Below are 24,671 nucleotides of genomic sequence, written 5' to 3'. Positions count from 1 at the left end.
TGTAACTTCCTTTCACTCAGGGTTCCTTTTAGTGGAAAATCAGCTATTTTGCCACAAAACAACCTTGACTACAACACTGCGACCCCATTTATCAATCAATTGTTCGTCCCGGTCCAACCAGCGGGTCCAGGAGACGGACTTCTTTTTTACTCTTACTTGACCCCATTGTAATCAAACCCACGTCCACACACACACACACACCAATTATTAGATAACACTCGTTCTATTGCCAAGTTCGATGTGTACCCTATGCCTCAGGTCGTCACTGACCATGCCCCACTCAAGTGGTTAAGCACAATGAAGGACAGCAATACCTGAATAACTTGGTAGTATCTGGCATTGCAGGTCTTCATGTGCCATATGGTACACTGTGCTGGGAAAGACCACCAAAATGCAGATTATTTTTCCCAGGAGGGGGGAGTAATGGGAAAGGTAGATTTAGCAGAGTGTTCCTTCGGCTCCACTCTGAGCGGTGGGATCTGTGACAGAGATCTAATGACGCTTGGTGTTAGATCTCCCTCCCAACCTGAGAGGGCACTAGATAAAGGGAACAGAGTACCCTGGACTAAAATGTATGACATTCTGTATCGATCACTCTGCACAACTGAGAAGCAGCTGTACTGTCCTCCCTAAGGAGATACTACTGGCCCAATATCTATAACTAATTAAGTCAGCAAGAGCGACAGACAGCAAAAGCAGGGACGTCAGAGGTGTCAATTTCACGAACAAATGGTTTATTGTTGTAAACTATAATGTAAGAAATGAAATATAAGGACAACAACTTATTGCAGAGAACATTTAGTTAGGTGGAAGGTACAGGTGAGTATGAAAGTAAAGGGAACTAAACAAACATCCAAACAAACTAACACTAAAGCGAAATGAATGCGGTGTCTGGTGGACCTCCAATAAACCCACACACACACACAAACACCACACCAACACAAAACCAACACACCGACAGGCAAAAAAGACAAAAGGTGAATGTTACAGGGAAACTAATTTCAAAGACAGTCTTAATGGCAATGGATGATAAATTAAATTTAGGCCCAACAAGTCCAGTGATGCAATGCACATTTAATCCAAAGTAACAAAAGAACAAAACCAAAATTACAGGAACCAAAGTATCAAAGTAAAGTAGAAAAACAGCAAACAGAAAAGGGATAATCTCACCAACAAATAATGAAGTCCCAAATAGAGTCCTGTACTGATGATGATGATGGATGAAAGTTGATGCAAAAATAGCGATCATAGAAAATGGTGAGTTTGTCCAGTAGTACCAGATTGAATTGTGAACAGCTGTTTGGAAAATATCAGGAGGATCAGAAACAAAATGGTGACTGAACACACTAACAAAAACAAACCCTAAGCAGACCTTGAACAGCAACTAAACTTAAACAAGTAACAGTGTAAACAAAAAAGAAAGGTTTAGACAAAGTACAAGATTTTATCAAAAGAGTAAATGGATGCACCTGTATTTATCTAAAATAAAGTTACACTGTAATTAAGTAATATGCTGTTTGAAAAATTGATTCCTCAAGAGAAAAGGAAGAGTTCTCCTGGCCTAGCCAGCCAGCTTTAATACCAGTACTGGCTTCCAAGTAGCTCTGAGATTGGAGGAGTGGATATCTGAATGAGCAAATGGGGGGAGAAGATGAACAGAGGGTGATAGCAAGGAACTATGAGAAACTGAGTTTTAACCTGGCCGGGCTACTGACCCTAATAAAAGGGACAGGTGGGTGAAACTTACACTCACTTTATGGAGCAAGTGAATTGCTACAACTTTATTGTACTTTATTATAATAGGTGGAAGTCAGCCAGCTACAAAAGGGGTGGAGCTACGGTACCCGAACTCAATGACCCGGACGGGAAACGGCGTGGCATCTGCGGATTGGAGAAGTGAATGCTCTGTTAACCAAGGGGTCATGAGGGAGGGTATAAAATAGAGGTGTAGCAAAGTAATCTGTTCCTTTTGTAAATGGTTAAGAATGACCTAAAAAGAGACCTGCTATTTAAAGAAATGTGAGTGTTGTGTTTGTCAGTTGTCTTATTAAAACTGTCTGTTTATTTGTTTTCTAAATAAAGATTACTAACACGATACGGAGCTGCAGCTCACTGTAGAAACTGTGTCTGTGTTTTGTGTTTTGTGTGTGAGAAGAAAGACTGGACTTTTGATTTCGGGTCAAACCTGAGGTATTTACAAAACAAAGTGATACATAAGAACATAAGAACATAAGAAAGTTTACAAACGAGAGGAGGCCATTCGGCCCATCTTGCTCGTTTGGTTGTTAGTAGCTTATTGATCCCAAAATCTCATCAAGCAGCTTCTTGAAGGATCCCAGGGTGTCAGCTTCAACAACATTACTGGGGAGTTGATTCCAGACCCTCACAATTCTCTGTGTAAAAAAGTGTCTCCTATTTTCTGTTCTGAATGCCTCTTTGTCTAAACTCCATTTGTGACCCCTGGTCCTTGTTTCTTTTTTCAGGCTGAAAAAGTCCCTTGGGTCGACACTGTCAATACCTTTTAGAATTTTGGATGCTTGAATTAGGTCGCCACGTAGTCTTCTTTGTTCAAGACTGAACAGATTCAATTCTTTTAGCCTGTCTGCATATGACATGCCTTTTAAGCCCGGAATAATTCTGGTCGCTCTTCTTTGCACTCTTTCTAGAGCAGCAATATCTTTTTTATAGCGAGGTGACCAGAACTGAACACAATATTCAAGATGAGGTCTTACTAGCGCATTGTACAGTTTTAACATTACTTCCCTTGATTTAAATTCAACACTTTTCACAATGTATCCGAGCATCTTGTTAGCCTTTTTTATAGCTTCCCCACATTGTCTAGATGAAGACATTTCTCAGTCAACAAAAACTCCTTTTTCATAGATTCCTTCTCCAATTTCAGTATCTCCCATATGATATTTATAATGCTGTATCACTTCCATCATTTGTTATTTACAGGTGTTTACCTTTAGGCTATGTACATTGCTAATCCTATCAATAAACACCCGTGCACCCGAAAATCATTGGCTGTCTGTTTTGTATCCATGCTGCATTGCACTCACCTGTATCCACTCACCACTTTGCTACAATGCAAATTTGGGAGGATGGCAGCAGGGTGTATCTGCACACCAACCCTGCTTTCCTCCCCAAGGTGATCACAGCCTTCCACATTAATCAGTCTGTGGAACTGGAATCCTTCCATCCATTTTCGTTTGCTTCAACGGAGGATGAGAGATTGAATTTCCTCTGCCCAGTGCGGGCATTGAGATGTTATGTGCATAGGACAAGAGCTCTTCATCTGGAAGGATTCCAATTCCAGGACACGGATCCTAGGACAGCCCCTCTCTAAGCAGTGTCTGTCACATTGGATTGTGGATGCAGTCTGCATATGATGGTGCTGGCTTGCCCCCACCTGGTAGGGTAGCCGCACACTCCACTAAAGGGTTGGCTACATCTTGGGCCCTCTTCAGAGGGGCCTCGATGTCTGATATTTGTAGTGCAGCTAGCTGGGCTACGCCGCATACTTTCTCCAAGTTCTACCGCCTTCATTAGGCATGAGGGTCCTTGAGGGTGTAAGTTCACATTGCTAACCTCTGGGTTAGACAGTGTTGTTCGTCCCTCATATGCTGCATTCCTTCTCCCTTGTGACAGCTCTGGTATATATTATCCCATACGTAATGTCATTGGTGATCGTCTTTGAACTGAATGGAAACTTTAGTTTACTTACTGTAACCCTAGTTTTCTGAAAGAGAAGCTGATCACCAACCGTGAGGTCGAATCGGTCGCCCTCACAGGTTCGATAGAAAAAGAGAAATGGCCTCCTTTGGATGACAGTTTTATCCCCTCTGTGGGCGGGACCAAGTGCATCACCCCAGGAAGGGGCCTATCAGCAGCTCTGGTATAGAGAGCTCAACAATACCTACCCAATGAGCCCATACATAATGTCATTGATGGTTATCTACTCTTTCAGGGAATCAGGGTTATGGTAAGTAACCCTACGTTATCTTTCCCCAGTCAAATCGTAGAGTGACTAAATAAGCACAGTAATTTACCAGAATAAAAAACAGTAATGAAAAAGAAAATGTACAACATTAAAAAGCGCAACCAGACATAGTCACCAAAAGATAACACATTGTTCAAATTCTATGTTGTATTATATATTTGAGGTAAGGCAAGTTGAATTTTCATCTCTGTGACTTTAACCACCATTTCCCCCATCCTCTGTGATTTTGAGCACATTTACCACGACTGCTCTGTGATTTTTAGTACAAATTTTCTCTTACCAAATTTGTTATTGTCAGTTTTAATGTTGTTTTTATTGCTTGATAAACCTTGTAATTTGCCTTGGATAAAGGCGTCTGCTAAATGTCTGCAGCAATAATAATAATAATAATAATAATAATAATAATAATAATAATAATAATAATATATGTCTGACTACATAATGTTTCGAACCCCTGTAAAAGTTTCATTTTATCTGAATTTGTATTCTGTGATAGGGTGACCATATCGTTCCATAAGGAATGATTTCTACTACTGTGTAATTCACGGTGCTGCACTAAAATAGGCAATGGTTGTCATCAATAGAAATGTTCATGTAAGCTAAAACTTTTTGGTCTCTTAGGGCCCCTTTATGCTTGACAATTATAGCTAGCGATACTTGTCAGTGTAGTATAGTGCAGGCAATTTTATGTCAATTCAGCATGTAATGGCCAGCTTCCTATACATCCAGAGTGGCATACTGTATGATGTATAGTTTATTTAAAAAGCATATCCTGTTCTGTTTTATGAGTACTTTATGCCCTCACGGTTTGAAAGATATTTGTTCATAAAACAAAGTTTCAACTTTATTTATTTATTTAGGCCTATGTATGCCTTTATTTATTTTTCTGATGCCAAGAACACAAACAAAAATATCAGGAACATGAAATAACAAATGATACAAAATAATTTAAAATTAATTTGAAAGATAAAAGCTCAACAAGATTAAACTTCAGCGTGTCCAAAGATATTTAAATAAACACTCCCATGTTTTATTATTGACTCTGACTCTTCCGCAAAAGGAGGGGGATGGAAAGCCTCTAGTTCCACTGATTGATTCAAGTGAAACACTGTAAACGATACCGTTTCCATCGTCCCAAACGCTTATACAGGAACTGTGCACGGACAGTGTCTGTAGCTCACTGACACGCTTAGCGGAGGTGATAGCTGACAGAAAGGGTGTCTTCATAGAGAGATATTTCAGCTCTATGGTATCTATGGGCTCAAACAGAGTCTTAGTGAGAGCATCTAGTACCACATCTAGACTCCATTCGGGGAGGACGTCCTTTATAGGGGGATGTAACCACAGCACCCTTTAGAAAACGGGTCGCCAGTATATGAAAGCCCAGGGATACTGAGTCAATGGGAATGTGGCAAGCAGATATGGCTACTAGGTACACTTTCAACGTAGAGGGGGATTTACCTGGCCCTCTCCATCAGTGCCCTAACCGACTTCAAGGGCGCTGGAATCTCACTCAAGCTCGGAGCTGTTACCTGAGTAAGGTTTGGGTCCTGAGTCTTCATCTGCAAGAAGAACTCCCAGGAAGCCGCTAGGGAGAGTGCATCCTGTTCCTCCTTGCTCATCACTATGTCTTGCTGATCACCTCTGCAGCAACCACTGGCGAAGCCAGGGTGTGCTCTGGGGCAGGAGCTGGTGGAGCTGGGGCAGGCACAAGGTGGACCTGCTGCCTGCTCAAGTGCTCCAGTATCTGGGCAATTTGGCCCTTTAACTCGGCAATATCCCTCGTCTGGTCCACATTTCTCTATCTCTTCCTGCTCCTCAATGGCGCTCTAGAGTAATTGCAGGGGTGCTGTGGAGCCTGTGCTCAAGAATTACTTTGTGTAGGGCTCGGAGGGGAGGCCTGGGATCCTAAGCTGGCACAACCAGAGGCAGCACATAGCTTGCAAAGGTGTGGAGCCTTCAGACAGTTGTAGTGCAGTCACACAACCAGTGCAGAGCGAAGCTTGCAGTGGAGTGGAGCACCCAAGATGGCTTTCCGGACCACGTGTTGCAAGCAACCAGTGCAGCGCGTAGGGGTACCATGGGGGTAGTACAGTCACGGACCTGAAGGAAGGAAAACACAAAAACTGTTTTTTGCGCGGTTGTCATTTATTTTTTAGTATTTTTTATTTTTTAAACTACAATGCAGTAGTAAAGAGACACTCACAGCAAGCTGGACTGTGTTGTTTTTTTTTGTTTTTTTTAACTGTAAACAGTAAAACCAATAGTAATCGACAACCTATAGCGGCGCTAGGCCACACACACCGAGTGGGCGTACCGAGGTGACCCAGAGCCCTCGAGTCAAAAGCGGCTGCAGAATGAGGCTGGACTCACTGGAGGGTGGTGTTCTCCCTTCTCTCTCTTTATTTACAGCTGCAAAAAAAGCTGCGGAAAATGATAGCAAGGAACAGTTAGAAAGCAGACTACAATCGCTATGCGATGTAGGCTGTTGAAGAAAGTTTTTTTTTTTTTTTTTTTTTTTTTAACGTTAGCTTAGCCTTCAGCTGCCGAGTAATGGCAGCCAACTTCCAGCAATATATTTACAAAGGAACTCCAGAAAAAAACTCAAATAAGGAGCTCTAAAAGAGTCAATCACAACTGGAAAAAAAGTTTAAAGTTATACTCGCCTTATGTTACCCAACCTGTCTGTGAAAAGCAAAAGAGGCTGACGTCTCTGTGTAGTGACTATTTATTGCCTCGGTGAGGCAGGACCAAGGATGTCACTCCACGGAGGGGCCTATCGGCAGCTTTGATATAAATGCTCAGCGAATACCTGAAAAACAGGCACATCCCCAAAGTATCATTGGCGGTCATCTTCGAATTGAAAGGGAACTGCTAGAGCGTATTTTTGAGAAGTGAAAGCATGTTCAGCACGCAGGTGGTACAGCAGACTAGATGCACTTCTGTGATACTGGAACTCAGTTTAACAGTAGATACAAGTAACCCTCTTTCTATCCAGTGAACCATCAGAAAGTTTTTACAAAAATAAACGTCCCATTCACAAGTATTTCAGTTTGACTGCTTTGCTACATAGTGTGGAATTTTATATTCAAACGATGACAACACTCATTAAATCCTGGCATGCACTAAAATTGTGCAGCTGGAAATTAATTACGGTATGCTAAGAGGGACAAAACAGGAGTGTGATTAATGTCCATTAAAAAAATCTAAAAAAAGTTAAAAGCCATTAACTGACTGCCCTAGTTGCGTTTAGGAACACACTCCCGGCCAGTGATTGTAAACAAAAACATGAAGGGAACAATAAGAAAATACAAACAAATACATGAACTATATGAAATATATGAATTCATCCCTTAGACAGTGCAGCTTTAAAAGGTGTAAGAAACAAGGCTCTAAAAACATTTACATCCCTCTATGCATAAGATTTTCAGATTTTCAACAAGTCCTAATATAATTTGAAATGTTCTACTTAAAATTGTTTTTACTGAGGTTTAAATCTGAAAATTAATCTTAAAAAAAGACTGCATTATAGGTTCAATTAAAACACACCAATTAATACCACACTAATCAGTGCTTAAAGTGGGTTGGTCTACGCTAGTATGCATACCAGTAAGAAAAAAAAAAAAGAAAAAAAAAAATCTAGGGGGAAAATAATTATATAAATGTTCTACTGCTGGAAAACACCCTATCGCACCGCCAGTGACACTTTGAACAACAAAACTTGGACTTTAGTGTCTACATAGTGCCTCAGTTCTCCAGAAGCTATTCCCCTGTAAGTCTTGTACACACAGATATTGTGCATTACAGTAATCCGTCGCATATCAGAGTAGGTGCAGACATGTAAAAATGCAGATGAATGAATCTTGTTTTAAATACCATTATACACAGCTGTAACAATAACTATATTCAATTATTGTTTTGAGAGTCAGCTTTTATTAGGGTGCTCCCCTAAATCCCTTGTTTAGAAAGATGTGGGGTATTAATGCTTGTGACAGGGTAACCATCTGCCATGTGGGTGCGTGCATTAGCTGCTGAGTGACAGGCAGGAGATCGGGACGGAGGTTGAAGTTGATACACCCTGCAGGCAACAGGATTTATTTACATATCAACACACTGAACAGCTGTTGTGACACTACCAGCAATGGCAGTGCACGGAGCACATACAACACAGTGTATGGAAACTTTGGTAGGATCTACAATATCTGAACTAATCTTTTCTGTTCAATAATAAACGAACGTTGCTGAAGAGGTCGATCATGGCGGTTAAACGGCTAAGGAGGATATGTGACAGGCGGGTATGCGACAAATGTAATTATGTATTATTGGGTTGGAAATCGTACCAGTCAAATCCTACTAATGTGTTTTGTGTTGAATTTCGTCTGTTTTATTTTTGTGTAATAGTGTTATGACTTAAAAATGAAAAGAGCAGTCTAGGCCAGCCAGAACAACCTAAAGGGGTTTTCACACTGGACACAGCTTGGCAGAGCCACGCGGCAAAAGCAATTGTTTTCAATGAAGGCGATCACAGGAAGCTGCACCGAAGTGGCTGCGCAGAGCGGCGCGCAGGAAAGGGTTAACTCTCTTTGTCTATTCCCAACAAACCAGACAAAATTCACAAAAGAAAATATCTCAATTTTTAAATGTAACAGGTTTTTATTTTATTTTAAACAACACAATTGCCTGATATTTTGGTTAATTATGGCGAGATAATGATGGTGGGTGTGGGAGGTTAAAATCAGGTTTTATAAAAAAAAAAATTATAATGTTTCGCTCCTCATTACTTGAAATATATATATTTTTTTTTACTAATCTTTGTCTCTTCTGTATAAAAAGAGTTCTCCCTTGCTGCTGGCATTTACTGTTTGCTACTTGTACATGCAGCCGTGATGTAACAACAGACCGCCCACTGACTTCCCCTGCCACGTTTGGTGTGAACAGTGGTCTGTGGCAACTGCAAAGCAGCACAAGTAGGCGGCACGTGCACCGCGTCCGGTGTGAACTCCTCTTAAGACTGAGCAATTACTGAGCGACAAATTGACACTGTGGACAACACAAAAACATCAGACCTAAAAAGAAGTCAGCACCAAGCCCAAACTAAATCAGCAAACTTCTCATCAGCCAGGATCATCACTATCTGGACATGAGCAAAGAAACTGCCCCGCAAGTATTCATTCTGTTCAACACCTGGAATACAACGAGAAATATAATTGCAGTCGAGTTCATTACATTGCTGTATTAAATCTGATATATTAAACTCAATTGTCTTTTTAAATATTTTATTATTTTTAACTAAACTTACATTGATATTTTAATTGCCCCGAATTTTTAGCTAGTGCAATGCAATTTTAAGTAGATTTTAATTAGATAAGTCCCCTTGATATTTATGGTCATTTCGACTCCTCTTCAGAGTACGAAAGAAATGCCTTTGCAAAGAACTAGTCATTAACTATTTAGGTAATCCACTGAAACAGCAATTCCTCCACCAATATGTGCACTCTTCATCAGGTTCTGTCTGGGATATTCCACCGCAAACTCCAGCACTGCTAGCTCAATAAATTGAATATACTTAAATTTATGTCGACTTCAAATGTTCATACAATTCTTTCTCCAGTGATCAATCGGGGGTAAGTTAGAGATTTGATTACAAGTACTTTCAGGATTTTAGACCTCTGACACAGCGGACTCCCACACTAAGGCAAACACTAGAATAGTTACCTCATATTAGAGTCTCCGAAAATGGTATCTCTGTTCGAGCTTGTCACAGTTCAAAGACTGGTGCGTGTATCAAAACCTTGGATTCTGTGTCGGGAGCCCTGTTTGAGTGTCGCGCTCATGCTTTTGTAATGTTCTCTTTACCCGTGATTGGATAGTTTGGTTATTTTGGGTGGTGCCTCAGTCCACGTGAACTGTTTCTCATTGGTTGTTCTCATATCAATGTGGCTCTTTGTTCTCCATTGGTCTGCTATTCCACCCCGTCGGCTGGATTTATGTGATGTCTAGGTGTCGAAGCACCCAGAACTGTCTGGCCTGCGGCACCAATGGAGTCATTCAGCAATCGTGAAGATAAGCCATGTGTCCAGTATTTAGTTTACGACTCTTTAAAAGCATTCTTTGTCAGTGGGTTACCAGAAACCAAGAAGAGAGAGATACATACACAGAATGATATTATGACCTAATCTGACGCAACAACTAAGAATTTTTTTAACCAATATTAAAGTTACGTTTTTAGTGTGAACCTCTTTAGTGTTTCAGGGATATATTGATGTGGTGGTTTTTTTTTATTAAACTTTTTACGACTGCCATATTGTACCTAGGCTCAATTGAGGCTAAATATTGGTGATAAAGTGTTGGATATATTTTTAGGATTTATTACATGTTTTCCTTGTGTTTTGTACTCCTGGGAATTTTTTGTTTGTGTATACCGGCACCTTTTTCAAACCACTTTAAACACTGACTTTAACATACCAAAGATAGCTTAATTTAGTCACATTTGCTGTTTTAACTTAGGCCTTTTCTTGTGTGTTTATGCTGTTGTTTTGCAGTACAGGCCTATTTTGTATCCCAACACCAAGCTTTTCAAATTAACCTGAACAATTTAATCTGTTATGAGATTTTATTTGGAATAATATAAAAAATAAACAAATAAATAAAAACATTTAATTAGGTATAAAATTTAAAATTGTACAACTTGCATTAAGTTAACATTGTATATGTTAATGATGAAATTCAACACAATGCACATTTACAAAAAAACATTAAAATTAATTTTGTTTATTTGTAATTTTTATTTAACTTACATTGATTTGAATAAAAAAAAAAATAGCAAAGTAAAGTTAGACGCCAATGCATTATAGGATGTTGACACATACATGGTACATGTCTTACAGAAGGAACACTAGACAGACTACACAACTACCAAGGTGTGTAGCAGTTTGTTGCTGGTATCTACTGCTCCTTCAGTAGTCTCAGGCAAGTTTACTGATGAACGCATTTGGGGTCACAGAGGAATGACAGCAAAGTTTCCATTCTTGAACAGTACTTTTTTATATAGAATGCAGTGCAACATAACTAACCTGTTTAAGGAAAGTTTATTTGGATATATTGTTAAAGGCCAGCACAGATTATTTTTGTATTTCTTTATAAGGAGGTCACAAGTATCCAGACAATCCTTTATTTGCAATAATGTTCTGTGACGGGCTGACGATCAGTAAAACTGGCATTGAACCAGCCAGTTCTTTCACAGCAGTTTGACAATCACTTTTAAACTGCCTATTTTTATTTGCTAATGTAATATGTGAAAGTTTCAAATATAAAACATCACAAGGAAAAACATATTGTATTGACATTTCAGGAAAACATTTACACTAATGGCAATGTTTGTCTTCATATAGAGCTGGTTTAAAAACAGGTCTAAAATAAAGCAGTAAGTGGGTCTCGTTTTATCATCCTCAAATATGACAAAGATAATGGTCTAAGTTTTGGGTATGACTGAAGTGCTGGGTTACCATCCACATTCACTTCCTGTATTACATGCAATAGGGTACAGCACACTCTGCTAGTCAATGTGCAGCATAGAACACAAGTGTAGGTAAGGTCCTATTAACTTGTCTAGAAAACAAATATAGAACAGCAAAACAATAAGGGAATTGTGAAACTTGGGGAAAGATAACTCCACTCAAAGCAGGAGACAGGTAAACCAGTCTTAGTTTTGCCCATATATAACATTAGAAGTGTACTACCTTTTTCAGCGTTGTGGGTTGAAATAATGATAAATATGAATAACAACCCCAATATGTGCATTACATAGACTTATGTATTGGGGTTTACAATAATAAATCAGCAGCACTTTCAATCTTGTGAATCATATCTGCTATTTAGGAATCCCTCCAATTAAATTGGATTTGGCTAAACACAAGGCATACAGCTGTCTATCACAGATAAGGGAAAGGATTTATTAAACTGGCATTTAAGTGAAAAAAAAAACAAAAAAAAAACATGATCCATGTCTCGCTTCCAAATCAGCATGACATGTACAGTGCCTGTTGTACCAACTGGAAAGATTTTATATAACATGCCCCTCAATATAAAAATTAAGAACACACTTTTTTTTTTTTAGAAAAAACAATAGAACACCTCTGTGATTAAACTCCAGCCTTATAAAATAAAACATACTATTTTAGACAAATACTATTCATATGCTCTTCATATACATTTTAAACAAGGCACATATAAAATGACTTGCCTTGCTTACCAGAAGAAAAAAAAAAATAATAGTCTGGTTCTTAATGATGTTTGCTGTGCATGGTACTCATTGTGCAAGTGTCTGGCTGTTCTGTAGAATAGCTTGCTTTTCCATGAGCTTTCTGAACAGACCTTGTGGGTTTTCTAACAACTGCTTGTGTTTTCCGCATTCCACCACTCGGCCCTGGTCCAAGACGGCTACAGCATCAGCATTCTGAATGGTGGAGAAGCGGTGGGCAATAATCAGAACTGTGCGTCCATCCATTAACCGATCCAGGGCGTCCTGTACCACGTACTCGTTCTCTGCATCCAGAGCACTGCACAACAATACAACATAACAGGATATTTAAAAATGAAGAAAACACAACAAATACAGTATATATAAGCATTTAACAATAAGGGTATGCTAAATCCTGAAGGTGACATCTAGAGGTTTTTTTTTTGGTTGTTCAATAAATACATTAAGTCTTTATAAAAAGTCTTCCTACTTTTATTTTCCTAGTACGATTGTAATGTGTCACAATTGAACATCTGTTGAAGCATTCTTAAACTGGAAAAGTTGATCAATGTTCCAGTTCTGTTAATGCAGAAAAACCCAGCTGTTTCAACGTTCTTTTCAAAATGACAGCTCTAGTGCACTGGGGTTTGAGATCACGACTGTGTTCAATAGGCAGTGGTGCTACGTAACATAAGTTAGCTCTTATTGAACTGTGTGTTATGAAGACAGAACTTTCAAGATGGCGGAAAACGCAGCACTAGCATTGTTTCTGGATGAATTTATGGAAGACTGTGCATTAAATCTGCAGTTTAATGCCTCTATTGCACTTGCATCGAGAGCCAACACCATGGCTTCAGCGGCAGAGAATTCAAACACATGCGAGAGTCTTGTACGGATTGAGAACATCATTGAGAGCACTGTTCCTCAGTACTGTGTATTGCATGTTTTACAGGTAGGTATAGTGCAGTTTAATTAAGGTGTTTCTATTACAGTGCCTATAGAATCTCTACACCCCCTTGAACTTTTTTCACATTTTGTTGTGTCAGTGCCTCAGAGTTTCATGCATTCAAATGAGGATTTTTTTCCACTTATCTACACACCATACTCCACACTGTTAAGGGGGAAAAAAGTTTTTATTGAGAAAAAAAATACAAAACTGAAAGATCATAATTGGATAAGTCTTCACCCCCCTGAGTTAATACTTGGTGGAAGCACCTTTGGCAGCAATTACAGCTGTGAGTCTGTTGGGATAAGTCTCTATCAATTTTGCACACCTAGATTTGGCAATATTTGACCATTCTTCTTTACAAATTTTCAATTGGATTTAGGTCAGGGCTCTGGCTCCGCCACTCAAGGACATTTACCTTTTTGTTCCTTAGCCACTCCAGTGTAGCTTTGGCTGTGTGCTTTGGGTCGTTGTCATGCTCAAAGGTGAACTTCTGTCCCAGTTTCAGTTTTCTTGCGAGGGCAGCAGGTTTTCCTCAAGGACTTCTTTGTACTTTGCTCCATTATTTTCCCTTCTATCCTGACAAGTGCCCCAGTCCCTGCCGATGAGAAACATCCCTATAACATGATGCTGCCACCACCATGCTTCACCGTAGGGATGGTGTTCTTTGGGTGATGAGCTGTGTTGGGTTTGCGCCAAACATAACGCTTTGCATTTAGGTCAGAAAGTTCAATTTTAGTTTCGTCAGACCACAAAACGTTTTGCCACATGGCTACAGAATCTCTTCTTTTTGCATACTTCAAACAGGATTCAAGGTTGGCTTTCTTGAGTAATGGCTTCCTTCTTGCCACCCTACCATACAGGCCAGATTTGTGGAGTGCTTGTGATATATTTGTCACATGCACACCTTGACCAGTCTTGGCCATAAAAGCCTGTAGCTCTTACAAAGTTGCCATTGGCCTCTTGGTAGCCTCTGATCAGTCTCCTTCTTGCTCGGTCATCCAGTTTGGAGGGACGGCCTGATCTAGGCAGGGTCTTGGTGGTGCCATACACCTTCCACTTCTTAATAATCGTCTTGATCATGCTCCAAGGGAACCTACAGGAACTACTGAATTTATCCTGAAATCATGTGAATCACTACGATTTAACACAGGTGGAGGCCACTTAACTTGGTGTGTGATTTTGAAGGTGATTGGTTACACCTGAGCTAATTACGCTTCCAAGCCAAAGGCTGGGAAGCCTATTGTTATTGTTAAAGTTTTTATTTATTTACTTATTTTTTTCTTCCCAAAACTTTACACTGCTGCTGCTTCAAAGCTGTGTGACTGATCAGGTTCTGACTTGGCAGTTAACAAGCTGGATACATTGGTTGTCAGATGCTGAAAAATTTTTGCTGCTGTGTCCTTGCAATTGGCGCCGTGATGCATTTTTCGATAAAACCTTTTGAAATCTTCTTGGGAACCAGTGAAGCGATTGATCTGTTTGTGAAGCAGAAGTTGTTGTGATAAATTTTCATACAAAAATGGCTACCACAAATCTTATCGAAATGCGCCCCTAAAAACTGCTGCTGTTTGAAAACTCTCCAACAAACTCTAAACTTGGTAGTTATTGTCCCAGTAACCATGGGATACAAATATGTGAAAATGGTTATGTTTTATAAAACAAGATGGCCACCAGTTATACATTTACATTTGAAATTTAAACCTGCGTTAGTTGACAAACGATTTACTTGACTAACTCCAAACCCCACAAGCATCTTCCCTGATACTGTATCAATACAACTGACTTTTAAAAAATTGTGTTGACTGGAAACGAAAATGTCCGTTTGACACATTTTTTTAGAAACCTTTTGAAATCTTCTTCCTGGGAATCGGTGAAGCCATTGACCTGACACTTGGCATATATCATCAGCATCCAAATCCGCATCAAGTTTGCGAAAAAGAAGTTTAATGAAACGCGCCCTTAACAGCAAACTGCTGCTATTTGAACACCATTTGACCAACAAACTCCAAACTTGGTAGTTATTGTCCTAGTAACAATTGAATACAAATATGTAAAAATGGTTATAAAACAAGATGGCCGCCAGGTGTACGTTTACGTCTGAAATTTAAAACTGCCTCAGTTGACAAATGGTTTACTTGACTAACCTGAAACTTCACAAGCATCATCCTTGACACTGTAGCAATACAACTGACTTAAGAAACACGCGTCAAACAAGATGGCTGCCTGGTGCATTTTTGAAAAAAAAACAACTTTCAAAATCTTCTTCTGTGGAACAGTTGAAGTTGCTGATTTTAAACTTGGCACACTGAGAACTAAACACGCTTAGACGGGTGCTGATACTGGGGCTTGGGAGCCGTAAAACTGCCTGGCAGTTTTAGTTATTATTATTATTTATTTTATTTTTTTTCCCCGCCAAAAGTTTTTCGCAGAGTCACGAAAACGCATATGTAAGTAGATGCCTATGTGTGGACAACCAGACTGTAGTCCACGAGTGGAAAAAGTTCAGTTTGGCCACTAGGCTAGATCTTGTGAAAATATTGGACAATTTTCAAAACTCTTGTCGACAAAAATGACTTAAGATGGAGATCTGACAAAGTCAGCATATAGCGCAAGAATGACCTATAAAAAGAAAACGTTGAAAAAAAATCAATTGGACAGTTCGTATGCTCGCCGCGTTAGATTTGAGCAAAATATTCAAAGATCTCCTTGTCTGAAACCGCAGTGTTGATCAGCACCAAAATTGTCACGTTTGCTCATGACAAAGTCCTTTCTAAGTTTTGTAAAATCCACGCTTTTTCATTTAAAAACATGGATGTAGCAAGCAAAATAACAATTTCACAAGTGCTATATTTACATATATTAAAGTATAAATCCATACTGCAATATACTAGAGACATGAAACTGAGTATGGTAGTAGAGGTTAATGTGAAGTACTGTCAATTTCAAAATGGCGTGTTTTGGTCACATGGTTTGGTGGCCATAGTGATAATTAAAAAACAACTTTGACCCATAACAAGAACAGTGTTTCACGTATGCTCTTCAATGTTGGCACAGTTGTGCGGCCCATAATAAAGTAATAACCACTAAACTTGAAAGCAGATTGGTCACAAGGTTTGGTGGTCATATTGGAATTAACGTTTAAATATTATCTCCTAGGACGTGGCGATGGGGTCACAGTTATAATGGAACACGTACAGGAAGACATACGTGCGCTATGAAAAATGTCATCACCCGTGTCCTTTGACCTCTCCAAAAGGTCAAGCTAAAAACTGGCTCCTTGTGCCTCCGGGATCACAGATAGGGTCATGGTTCATAAGGAACACCTATAGGAAGTCATACATGCTCTATAAATGTCATTACCTATGACCTTTGACCTCTGCTAAGGTTCAAAACCCACAAATTGGTCTATAGCTCCTCAGCTGTATCTAACACAGATCAGTGCACTTAAACTTCAGCATAAGATTATGCTCTGTACATGATACAACTTAAGTCACCCATTAACTAATTATAGGAAACGTAGCGAGCTGTATTAGCGATTATTGGTGATGACTGAACCATGTTTTCTTGGAAGCCTTTATAGTTGCTAGCAACTCTAGTTTAGGATTGCTTTTACGAGGGGGGTGGACATTTATCCAACCAAGCCATGTCAGTTTTTATTTTTAATTAACTTTCTATAGGCACTGCATATGTAAGTCTTGTTGTACAGCAAAATAAAAATAAAACTGTCTAAAAACAGAACAATTTATTTTTTCAACAATTATTCAACTCAATAGCATTTTTGTATAGCAAAAAGAAAAAACAACAACTTTCCAAATAAATTATTTCTTCAACAATTATTTGAATACATCTGTGAATTTAGCAGTTAGTCTCTTTGTTTTGCAACCTTCTGCATTCCTCTGCAAAGTCTTACAACTGAAATACTACTGTTTGTCTGTTTCTTCTCTCAAATATGATTGTGTTTATAATGTGCTCTTAACACTGCAAAAGTATCTCATTTTAGCAAAGTTCTTGTATTCTAATGTCCCTTTCTGCTATGAAAAAGGGTTTCAAGTTTTCAGCGTAGCCTATACTGCTGTGCTTTTTCAGCCACGATACACTGTGAAGCCCAATAATCTTGCAGAAATAGCAAAACTATTAAAAAAACAGTGTTCCATATAATTCACCTTTAACACATCACTATTCATCCATTAGTTTTCTTTTTAAAGGCATGTAAGAAAATATTCCTTAATGTAAGGCTGACTGAACAACCAATAACAAGCCGAGCGTTTCGAGTGTTGCGTGCGAGGCTGCAGATTCACTGCGTTTAAAAGGAAAAACTGTCAATTATATTACATTGTTAATTTAAATAAATTATTGATTTTTTTTTTACAAAAAAAAAATGCATACAGATATGTTGGTCAAAAAGTCCAATATGTGGGGAAATTACACCACAGTCGCCGCACTGGTATTGTACCTCCTCAGAATGTTAGCTAACGTTACACTCTCAGCGTGCAGGCTGTTCAACAGAAAGCATCACGTAACACTCTGGAGTGCTCTGCCTATTGAACGCACCCCTGTCCTCTAAATCACTGCAGCAAGACAGATTTAAAAAACCACCAAAAAAAAAATAAAAAAATAAATTAACATCATAACAAGTGCTCTGTCTTTTTTGTTCTGTACCACATTATGGATCATTATTGCAGTGTTAGCTGTTTGACAATGTGGGCAATAATCCTTACACTGTCAGTGCACTAGAATGGCCATTTTGAAGAGAGCTTTGAAACAGACTAAAAGTGTAAAAAGTTGTCAGGATGTTAATTAAGAAAAATGACAGGTACGTTATTTAAACAGTTGTAGCAACACATGGGGACATGCAACACCCCGCTGCTTACTCTTAATGCCTGTTTTCTCAGTGTCAAATATATTGGATATTGGCAGCAAAGGATTAAGAAGAGAAATGTCTCCATATATACTCAGAATGTAATACTATCTGTATACTATCTAAGTTATGATACAGAATGTCTCTACGAAGTTTTACCAAAATCAGATAAGCAGTTATCTAGATTTATGTAAAAATGTACAGAAATTAACACAGTGTAACAAGTGTAAGTAAATACAAACAGACAGTACAGTCACAATATATCCCCATTGCTGGGGGGTTTGCATTCCACATGGGGATTATATATTTCTATAAAATTACTTTTGGTAAAAAAAAAAACATTTGCACAGCTAAGTTTGACCCAACATGTTAAGTTGAAACATCATTTAAAATACTGTTATAGAGAATTAAAAACTTGGAACGTAAAATAGAATCTAAAAAATATGAATCTGCAACAGTAAATCTTGTAGAAATGTACCTGGTGGCTTCATCTAGCAAGAGAATTTTGGGATTCTGAAAAAAAAAAAAAAAAAAAAAAAGAATGAAACTGTAAGCTTGTCTTGTTTAATTATATTTATATTGTCAACTAAGAAACCCAAAGGTTATTTTTGCAAAATCATTTTATACTAAATAAAAACTCAGTCTTTCACAATGTTGCCCAATTGCTTATGTCTGTCCATCCATCTCTGGCTATCTATCATACTCAACAACATGATGAATACTTTTATTATACACACCTAGCCTTGTATAGACATTTTAAATTGATCTGGCTTTCACGATCTTAGCCTCTGAATAGTTACAAACACATTTGCCACAAGTAGCTTTAATCGTTAAGAACAGCTGCAACTTACAGGATAGCTTAGGCCTGTCCACATTATGCATTTAAACCATATTAGTTGCCTTTAAACACTACGCAGCGTTTAATACCGTACTCAAGACAACTTCTGGGGCTTGAATTCTAAATTAGATAGGGCTGTTTATCAGATGTATGGACTCTGTAATATCAAATTAAATTTTTTGTGTATCCTGCAATATCCCAAATGCTCTTAGACATATTTGGCGACATAACAGGTGCCTGAAGGACTTGCTATCAGTGTAGACTCCGCACTGGGTATTCATTTCTATGCTTAAAAAAAAAAAATCTGTCTGGACATCTCTGTTAAACTAGTGGGGGAAAACAACAAAAGCACACCATTAAGGTAGGCAACAGCAACAATGAAAAGAAGGATCAGTGAGGAACACATTATTTTAAAATAAAATACAGTGCATGTGGGATACCATTGTATTCATTTCTACTGTTGCACTGCTAGGAACTGTAACGGAACTATTTTAATAATGCTTATATGCATTAAGCCTGACCAAACATGAAATGGTACTTCAGTGTGGACGCTTTGAGCTGGACTTCGAGCTCGGTTACGTAGTGTGAAGAGGGCCTTAATCAGCTTTACTGATACCACTAATGAGGTTGATTAAGTTAGCCTGTTAGTCGACAAAGATGCCTGCTGGGTGTCTGAAATGCAATACAGGTGTGTCACTGTATTTTAACCTTAAGCAAAAATAATAACAATAAATTAAAAACAACAACAACTTGATTCTTCAATTTTTTTTTCCAGTTGCCAATATACAGAAAAATATATCAGTACCTTACTACAGGGAGATAATAACAAAATGGGCTAGGGAGTTATACAATTATTTTAATGTTCAAATGGCCAAAAAAGGGAGTTAATGTAGCCAAGAAAAATTGAAATGTGCACAAAACAAATGCAAGCAAAACAGTAATAACTTTTATACCCATCAATATTTACTTCAAGCATTTTTTTAAATCTTCATTGACACTGGTGAGAATCCAAAGGAAAACATGTGAAATAAATACCTTGAGTAAAGCCCGGGCAATTGCAATCCTCTGTTTCTGACCACCTATTGAAACACATTTTTAAACATATATTTCAGTTACATCAAATAAAAGTTTGCAACTAATGTCAAACTAATTAAATGAAATGATATAATTTATAAAATAAATTGAAAATATCATGCATTGTTTCTATCAAGCAAAACTTCAGTGGAAATACAGTACAATGAAATACAGTACAATGAAATACAGTTCACCGGTAGAAACAAAACTTAATTTGAAATTCGATCCTCATTTAACCAGATAACTAATGACAGAAATTTTCCTGACATCTTGAATAATCAGTTCATTTTGTGGCTGCTTATAACTATTTTTTAATTTGTAAAAACATTAAAGCTTGTATTCATTTTTTTTTTCTCATTATAAGAACTTTGTTATTATAACCCTGGTTCACTGCAATAGAAATGCACCCATTACCTGATGGGTACTTAACCTAAAGACCCTGTAACCTGAATAAGATATATCAAAGCTGCACATCAGAGCCTGTGATGCAGTTGTGCCCGCCCCCGAGGGCATAACTGGACTGCACACAGACATCATCATAATTATTCCTTCAAGACTGCTTTAATCATGCACACAGAGACTCTGAAAGTTAATGGTTACATTTCTATTTCAGGGAACCAGGGTGGGTTATGATAATAACCTAACATTCCCAATCAAGCACAAAATGTAACCATTACCTCATGGGTAGAAATACCAAAGCTGTCGGAAAGGCAAACTCCTGCCTCTTGCTCACCCGGTTTGCGAAGGTGATAGCAAGCAAACAGTCACTTGAGCAATAACATTTGAGCTCAGCTGAATGTATGGGCTCAAATGGAGGCTTCAAGAATGCATTAAACACAATGTTACACCTCGAGAGAGGAACAAAGTCTTTCATAGGAGGCAGAAGCCAATGAACCAATTCAAAAATGTTTTACATGGCAAGCCAAATGGCTGCCAGATCGACTTTTAATGTTCATCAACAGATCCTGCAAAACTGCAGTATTACTGCCATGGTTGTGGGGTCGAACCCACGAAGCAGACATCACGTCTGAAAGACACTCCACTGGTACCCATACTAGGAATGTGTGGACGCTGCTGTGGCATTTTGCAAGGTGTCAGTAACCCTATTGGACAGAGCTCAATGCAGTCGTTCAGAGGCCAGACCCAGATCTACAGGCTCGATGGGTCGGTGTCATAAGGTCCTCTGTGCCTGACTGGCAGGTTAATGGTGCTTGGGCAGTCTCCATGGCTGGCCACTCAGGAGCTGCATCAGGGTTTAAACCAGAGTCCCCTGGCCAATAAGGGGCTAGTAGGAGCACCTTGGCCACTGCCTGATTTTCTCCACACACAGCGAGAGCAAGGATAGCAGTTGGAAAGCACATAACAGTTGTATCTACCAATAGGTGATCCCCGTCTATTATGGAGCACAAAAGGGGACAGTGGGTTGGTTCCTGGGAGGCATAAGATCTATCTCTGCTCCCCCAAACTTCTCCCAAATAAAGCTACCACCTCGGGTTCACCTTCACTCTGAGGCGCTAGGACTCCTTGAGAAGAGGTCAGCTGCCCAGTTTTTTTACCCCTGGGGGAGATTAGGTTCTCCAGTGCCCAGAACAAGGCTTACAGGTCACACAATGGAGACTGAGCGACCTATGACCGCCTTTGTTGACATGCACATGCCTACCTTGAACCTTCTGCAAAAATTGCTGCAAATCTAGTTAAACTGCCTGCAGTTTCAAACCATTATGTGGAGTGCCATTCTACACAGCTCCCAAGCCTAGGCTGGACACATTTGTGGTGACGGCCTCACTTTTGGTGACACTGCCCAACGCTACGCCGAGTCGCAGATGGGCATGCTGTTTGCATGATGAAACACTGTCAATGGGCAGTTGCGGTCAATGCGGGCTGAAAAAGCCCTGCTGTTGAACCAGGCATGCACAGGGCGCGTGCGCAGGAGACCCAAAGGTAGGGTCTGAGAAGCTGCTGCCCTAAACCTGAGAAATTCTGGACCATCATTACCATGAGCGCTCTGTTGAGCTGAATAGCTCTAACAGGCGGCTATTCTCTGCACTCTGCCATCTGACAGAGTGAACAGCATGGACCCGGAGTCCAAGCACACTACTAGATAGGAGGCTGTCTGAGAAGGTGTGAGCTGGCTCGTTGCATGATACACCATAAACGCTGCAAACGAAAGGCTATTATTATTTTAGCTGCTGTGAGGCTGGCCAGCCAGATCTGTTTTTAAGTTCAAGTAAAGAGTAACCATCTAATAATGATATTTTAGGTAAACAAGGAATCTTCCTACCAAGAATGACAGCTAGGCTTGAAGAAACCTGCTTTCAAACACAACCACATCAGAGCATACCCAGACCACATGCAAACATGTACCAACAGTACCATGGGGACAGAGCATGCAGAAGGGAGTAGGGGCCAGTTTCATACACCATCGTTTGTGAGGGGTTAGACATATTCTATGAAGAAAGTTAAAATGAATCAGCTGATTGTTAGGATTCTTAGACGCTGTCCTTAAATTATTCCACACTGTGACCCAAGATATTTCCTCATCTACAAGGGATAAGTCCCTAGCAAATGGCAAAACTTTAACTTGTACGCTGTTCCCTGAAAAGCGAACCGCAGGTACTTAAGTGTGCCGGTTTTTATGGAGATATGGAAACACGCGTCTTTGAGGTCCATCGTGGTGAATCAGTCGTCTGGCCTGAATGACTGCAACAGCTGTTAGATCATCAACATTTTGAACTTACTTCGGCTCAGAAACAGGTAGATTTGCCTGAGGTCGAGGATTGGTATGAGGCCACTACCCTGCTTGGGCATAGAGTACAACTAGGGGTCTACTTAAATCGCGGTAAATTTACATATTTTTCACGGATAGGATTAGGATTAGGATTTCGTGGACATTTCGCGGACCTGCTTAAACATTAAATAAACCTAAGTAGACAGTATTTCAGAACACTATGAAGCCTAAAAATAGTGGTACTTGCTTCCTTACTAAAACAGAATGCTGTCATTTGTTAAAGGCAAGTATGCAGCATCCCCCTGCAATTGACTTGCCCATACATTGAGACTGCACGTTCTGCATCCACTGAATTGCTAAGGAAAAGCTTTGCCAAGTTATACAGATGTGGAGTTCTATTACAAACAGTCCTAAAACTCGGTTACCCAAGGGCATCTGGCATACTTTAATAAAGGAAATGTATGCAGCACGTTCGTTGTCGTGTTATTTGTGCCATCCAATAATTTATTTTATTAGTACTGAGAGAAACGTGGCTTTTCGGGTCTAAAATTCAAATTCTGAAAAAGTAAGTAGCAGGTTAAAGCGAGGTGGCTGTGCTAGATCATTTTAGTACTGATTTAACTTGCCGACAGGAATACTTTTTGTCTGGGCTGACTTTCCAGTTTGGTTTCTGAAAGCTGTTTATTTTACGTTCTGTTCAGCAGCCTCTGTAGTAGCCTTTTGTTTAATGTGTGATTCTGAATCTAAATAGCGACCGATCCTATTTTCTCCAAAGCCACATTAAGATATGCAAAACAATTACCTGAATCTGCATATACAGTTTCTTTGGGAAATATTTTGAAACGATCATCAGCCGAAATATACTTTGCTTTTTTTGTCGTCCATTTCTACTATTTTACCTCCAATGCTTCAAACTAGATTTTAGCAACCTAAATGAAAACAATGCAGCATCGATTTTGCAGTACAGACGCACTGATTGGTGATTAAAACTTTGTTCTCATTTGAATAGTAAACAACAACGTTAACCGCGTTGGAGAAATGTTTTTGTAAATGTTATTTGTGGACGTTTTTTTAAGTTTGGGCATCGAAGAAATCCTATTGGTTAAGTGAAACAGAGCTACCTAGCAATAGCCAATCGAGAGTGTTTTAAGACATGCAGTGCCAACCCACTAATCTCTCGACAAAGTGTAAAACTTAACACTGACGAGAAGATAGATGGTGCTTTCAAATCTTTTTTTTTTTAATTTTAATTTTTAAATTATTTTTATTCATTTGGACTGCATGTTAAGTTACAGCAACGAACACAAAGAAGAAGAGGCAAGCAGGTATGAGACCGTTGCAAAGTTAAGCGGTATTTTTTATTAAAAAAAAAAAAAAAAAAAAGGTAATAAATTGTATATATTTTTTTAGTACATAGAAACATAGATCTCTACAACACAAGTCACCGCACTATCTTAAAACTCGAAGAGATGGCAACAACTTTACAACACCATATAAAATAAAAAATACAAGTGCAGAAAAGTTATGTTACACTAGTATGTGGATAAGTGCATTGGTGTGTACTTCGTGCGTTTCTCTTTGATCATAGATAATACCGTATGAGTGCGATATGTTATTGCTTTGGTTTGGTAATTAATAGGAAGGCGCTGAAAGGATGGAAAGTGTGGTCAGAAATGTTAAAACTATAGTTTATTTAGAATCTTAAACATGTATCACTATTTAGTATTCAGCAAAACTGCCCATTGACAGAAAAGTAGTGCTCGAGAAGTTTGTAGTCCGCTCAGTACAAAAAAAAAAAAAAAATGGAGGGGACATTGGTGCCCACCTATACAGCTTCAGGCAACACAGCCCTAAGACCCTCCAGCCTACTGTCAGAGCCCTGACAGCCTTCGCAATGGTATTGTAAGCAGGGACCAAGGTGGCAGTCAGACCCGACACAGCTAGCCTAGCGACTGCGTAATGAATCAGAGTGGTAACCTCGT

General features: G+C 39.1%; 1 protein-coding gene across 2 annotated transcripts in view; it reads right to left on the bottom strand.

Annotated features, from left to right (window-relative positions):
- Positions 1 to 10,770: 10,770 nt before the first annotated feature.
- abcb10 (ATP-binding cassette, sub-family B (MDR/TAP), member 10) overlaps positions 10,771 to 24,671 on the bottom strand; it is a 43,594-nt gene continuing 29,693 nt past the window's right edge. Inside the window, exons 11-13 of one of the 2 annotated variants that reach the window (XM_041252803.1) lie at positions 19,923 to 19,966; positions 18,528 to 18,562; positions 10,771 to 12,561 (exon numbers count right to left, since the gene is read on the bottom strand). In XM_041252803.1, the coding sequence (XP_041108737.1) occupies positions 12,312 to 12,561; positions 18,528 to 18,562; positions 19,923 to 19,966 (329 nt within the window). In that variant the 3' untranslated portion in view covers positions 10,771 to 12,311. The remainder of the gene's footprint in view (positions 12,562 to 18,527; positions 18,563 to 19,922; positions 19,967 to 24,671) is intronic. The other variant, XM_041252804.1, reaches the window with a different exon arrangement.

The sequence above is a fragment of the Polyodon spathula genome, chromosome 6 (assembly GCF_017654505.1).
Source record: "Polyodon spathula isolate WHYD16114869_AA chromosome 6, ASM1765450v1, whole genome shotgun sequence".
Classification (NCBI taxonomy): domain Eukaryota; kingdom Metazoa; phylum Chordata; class Actinopteri; order Acipenseriformes; family Polyodontidae; genus Polyodon; species Polyodon spathula.
Note: the sequence above shows the minus strand (reverse complement) of the source record. Positions and strands in the feature narration are given on the sequence as shown.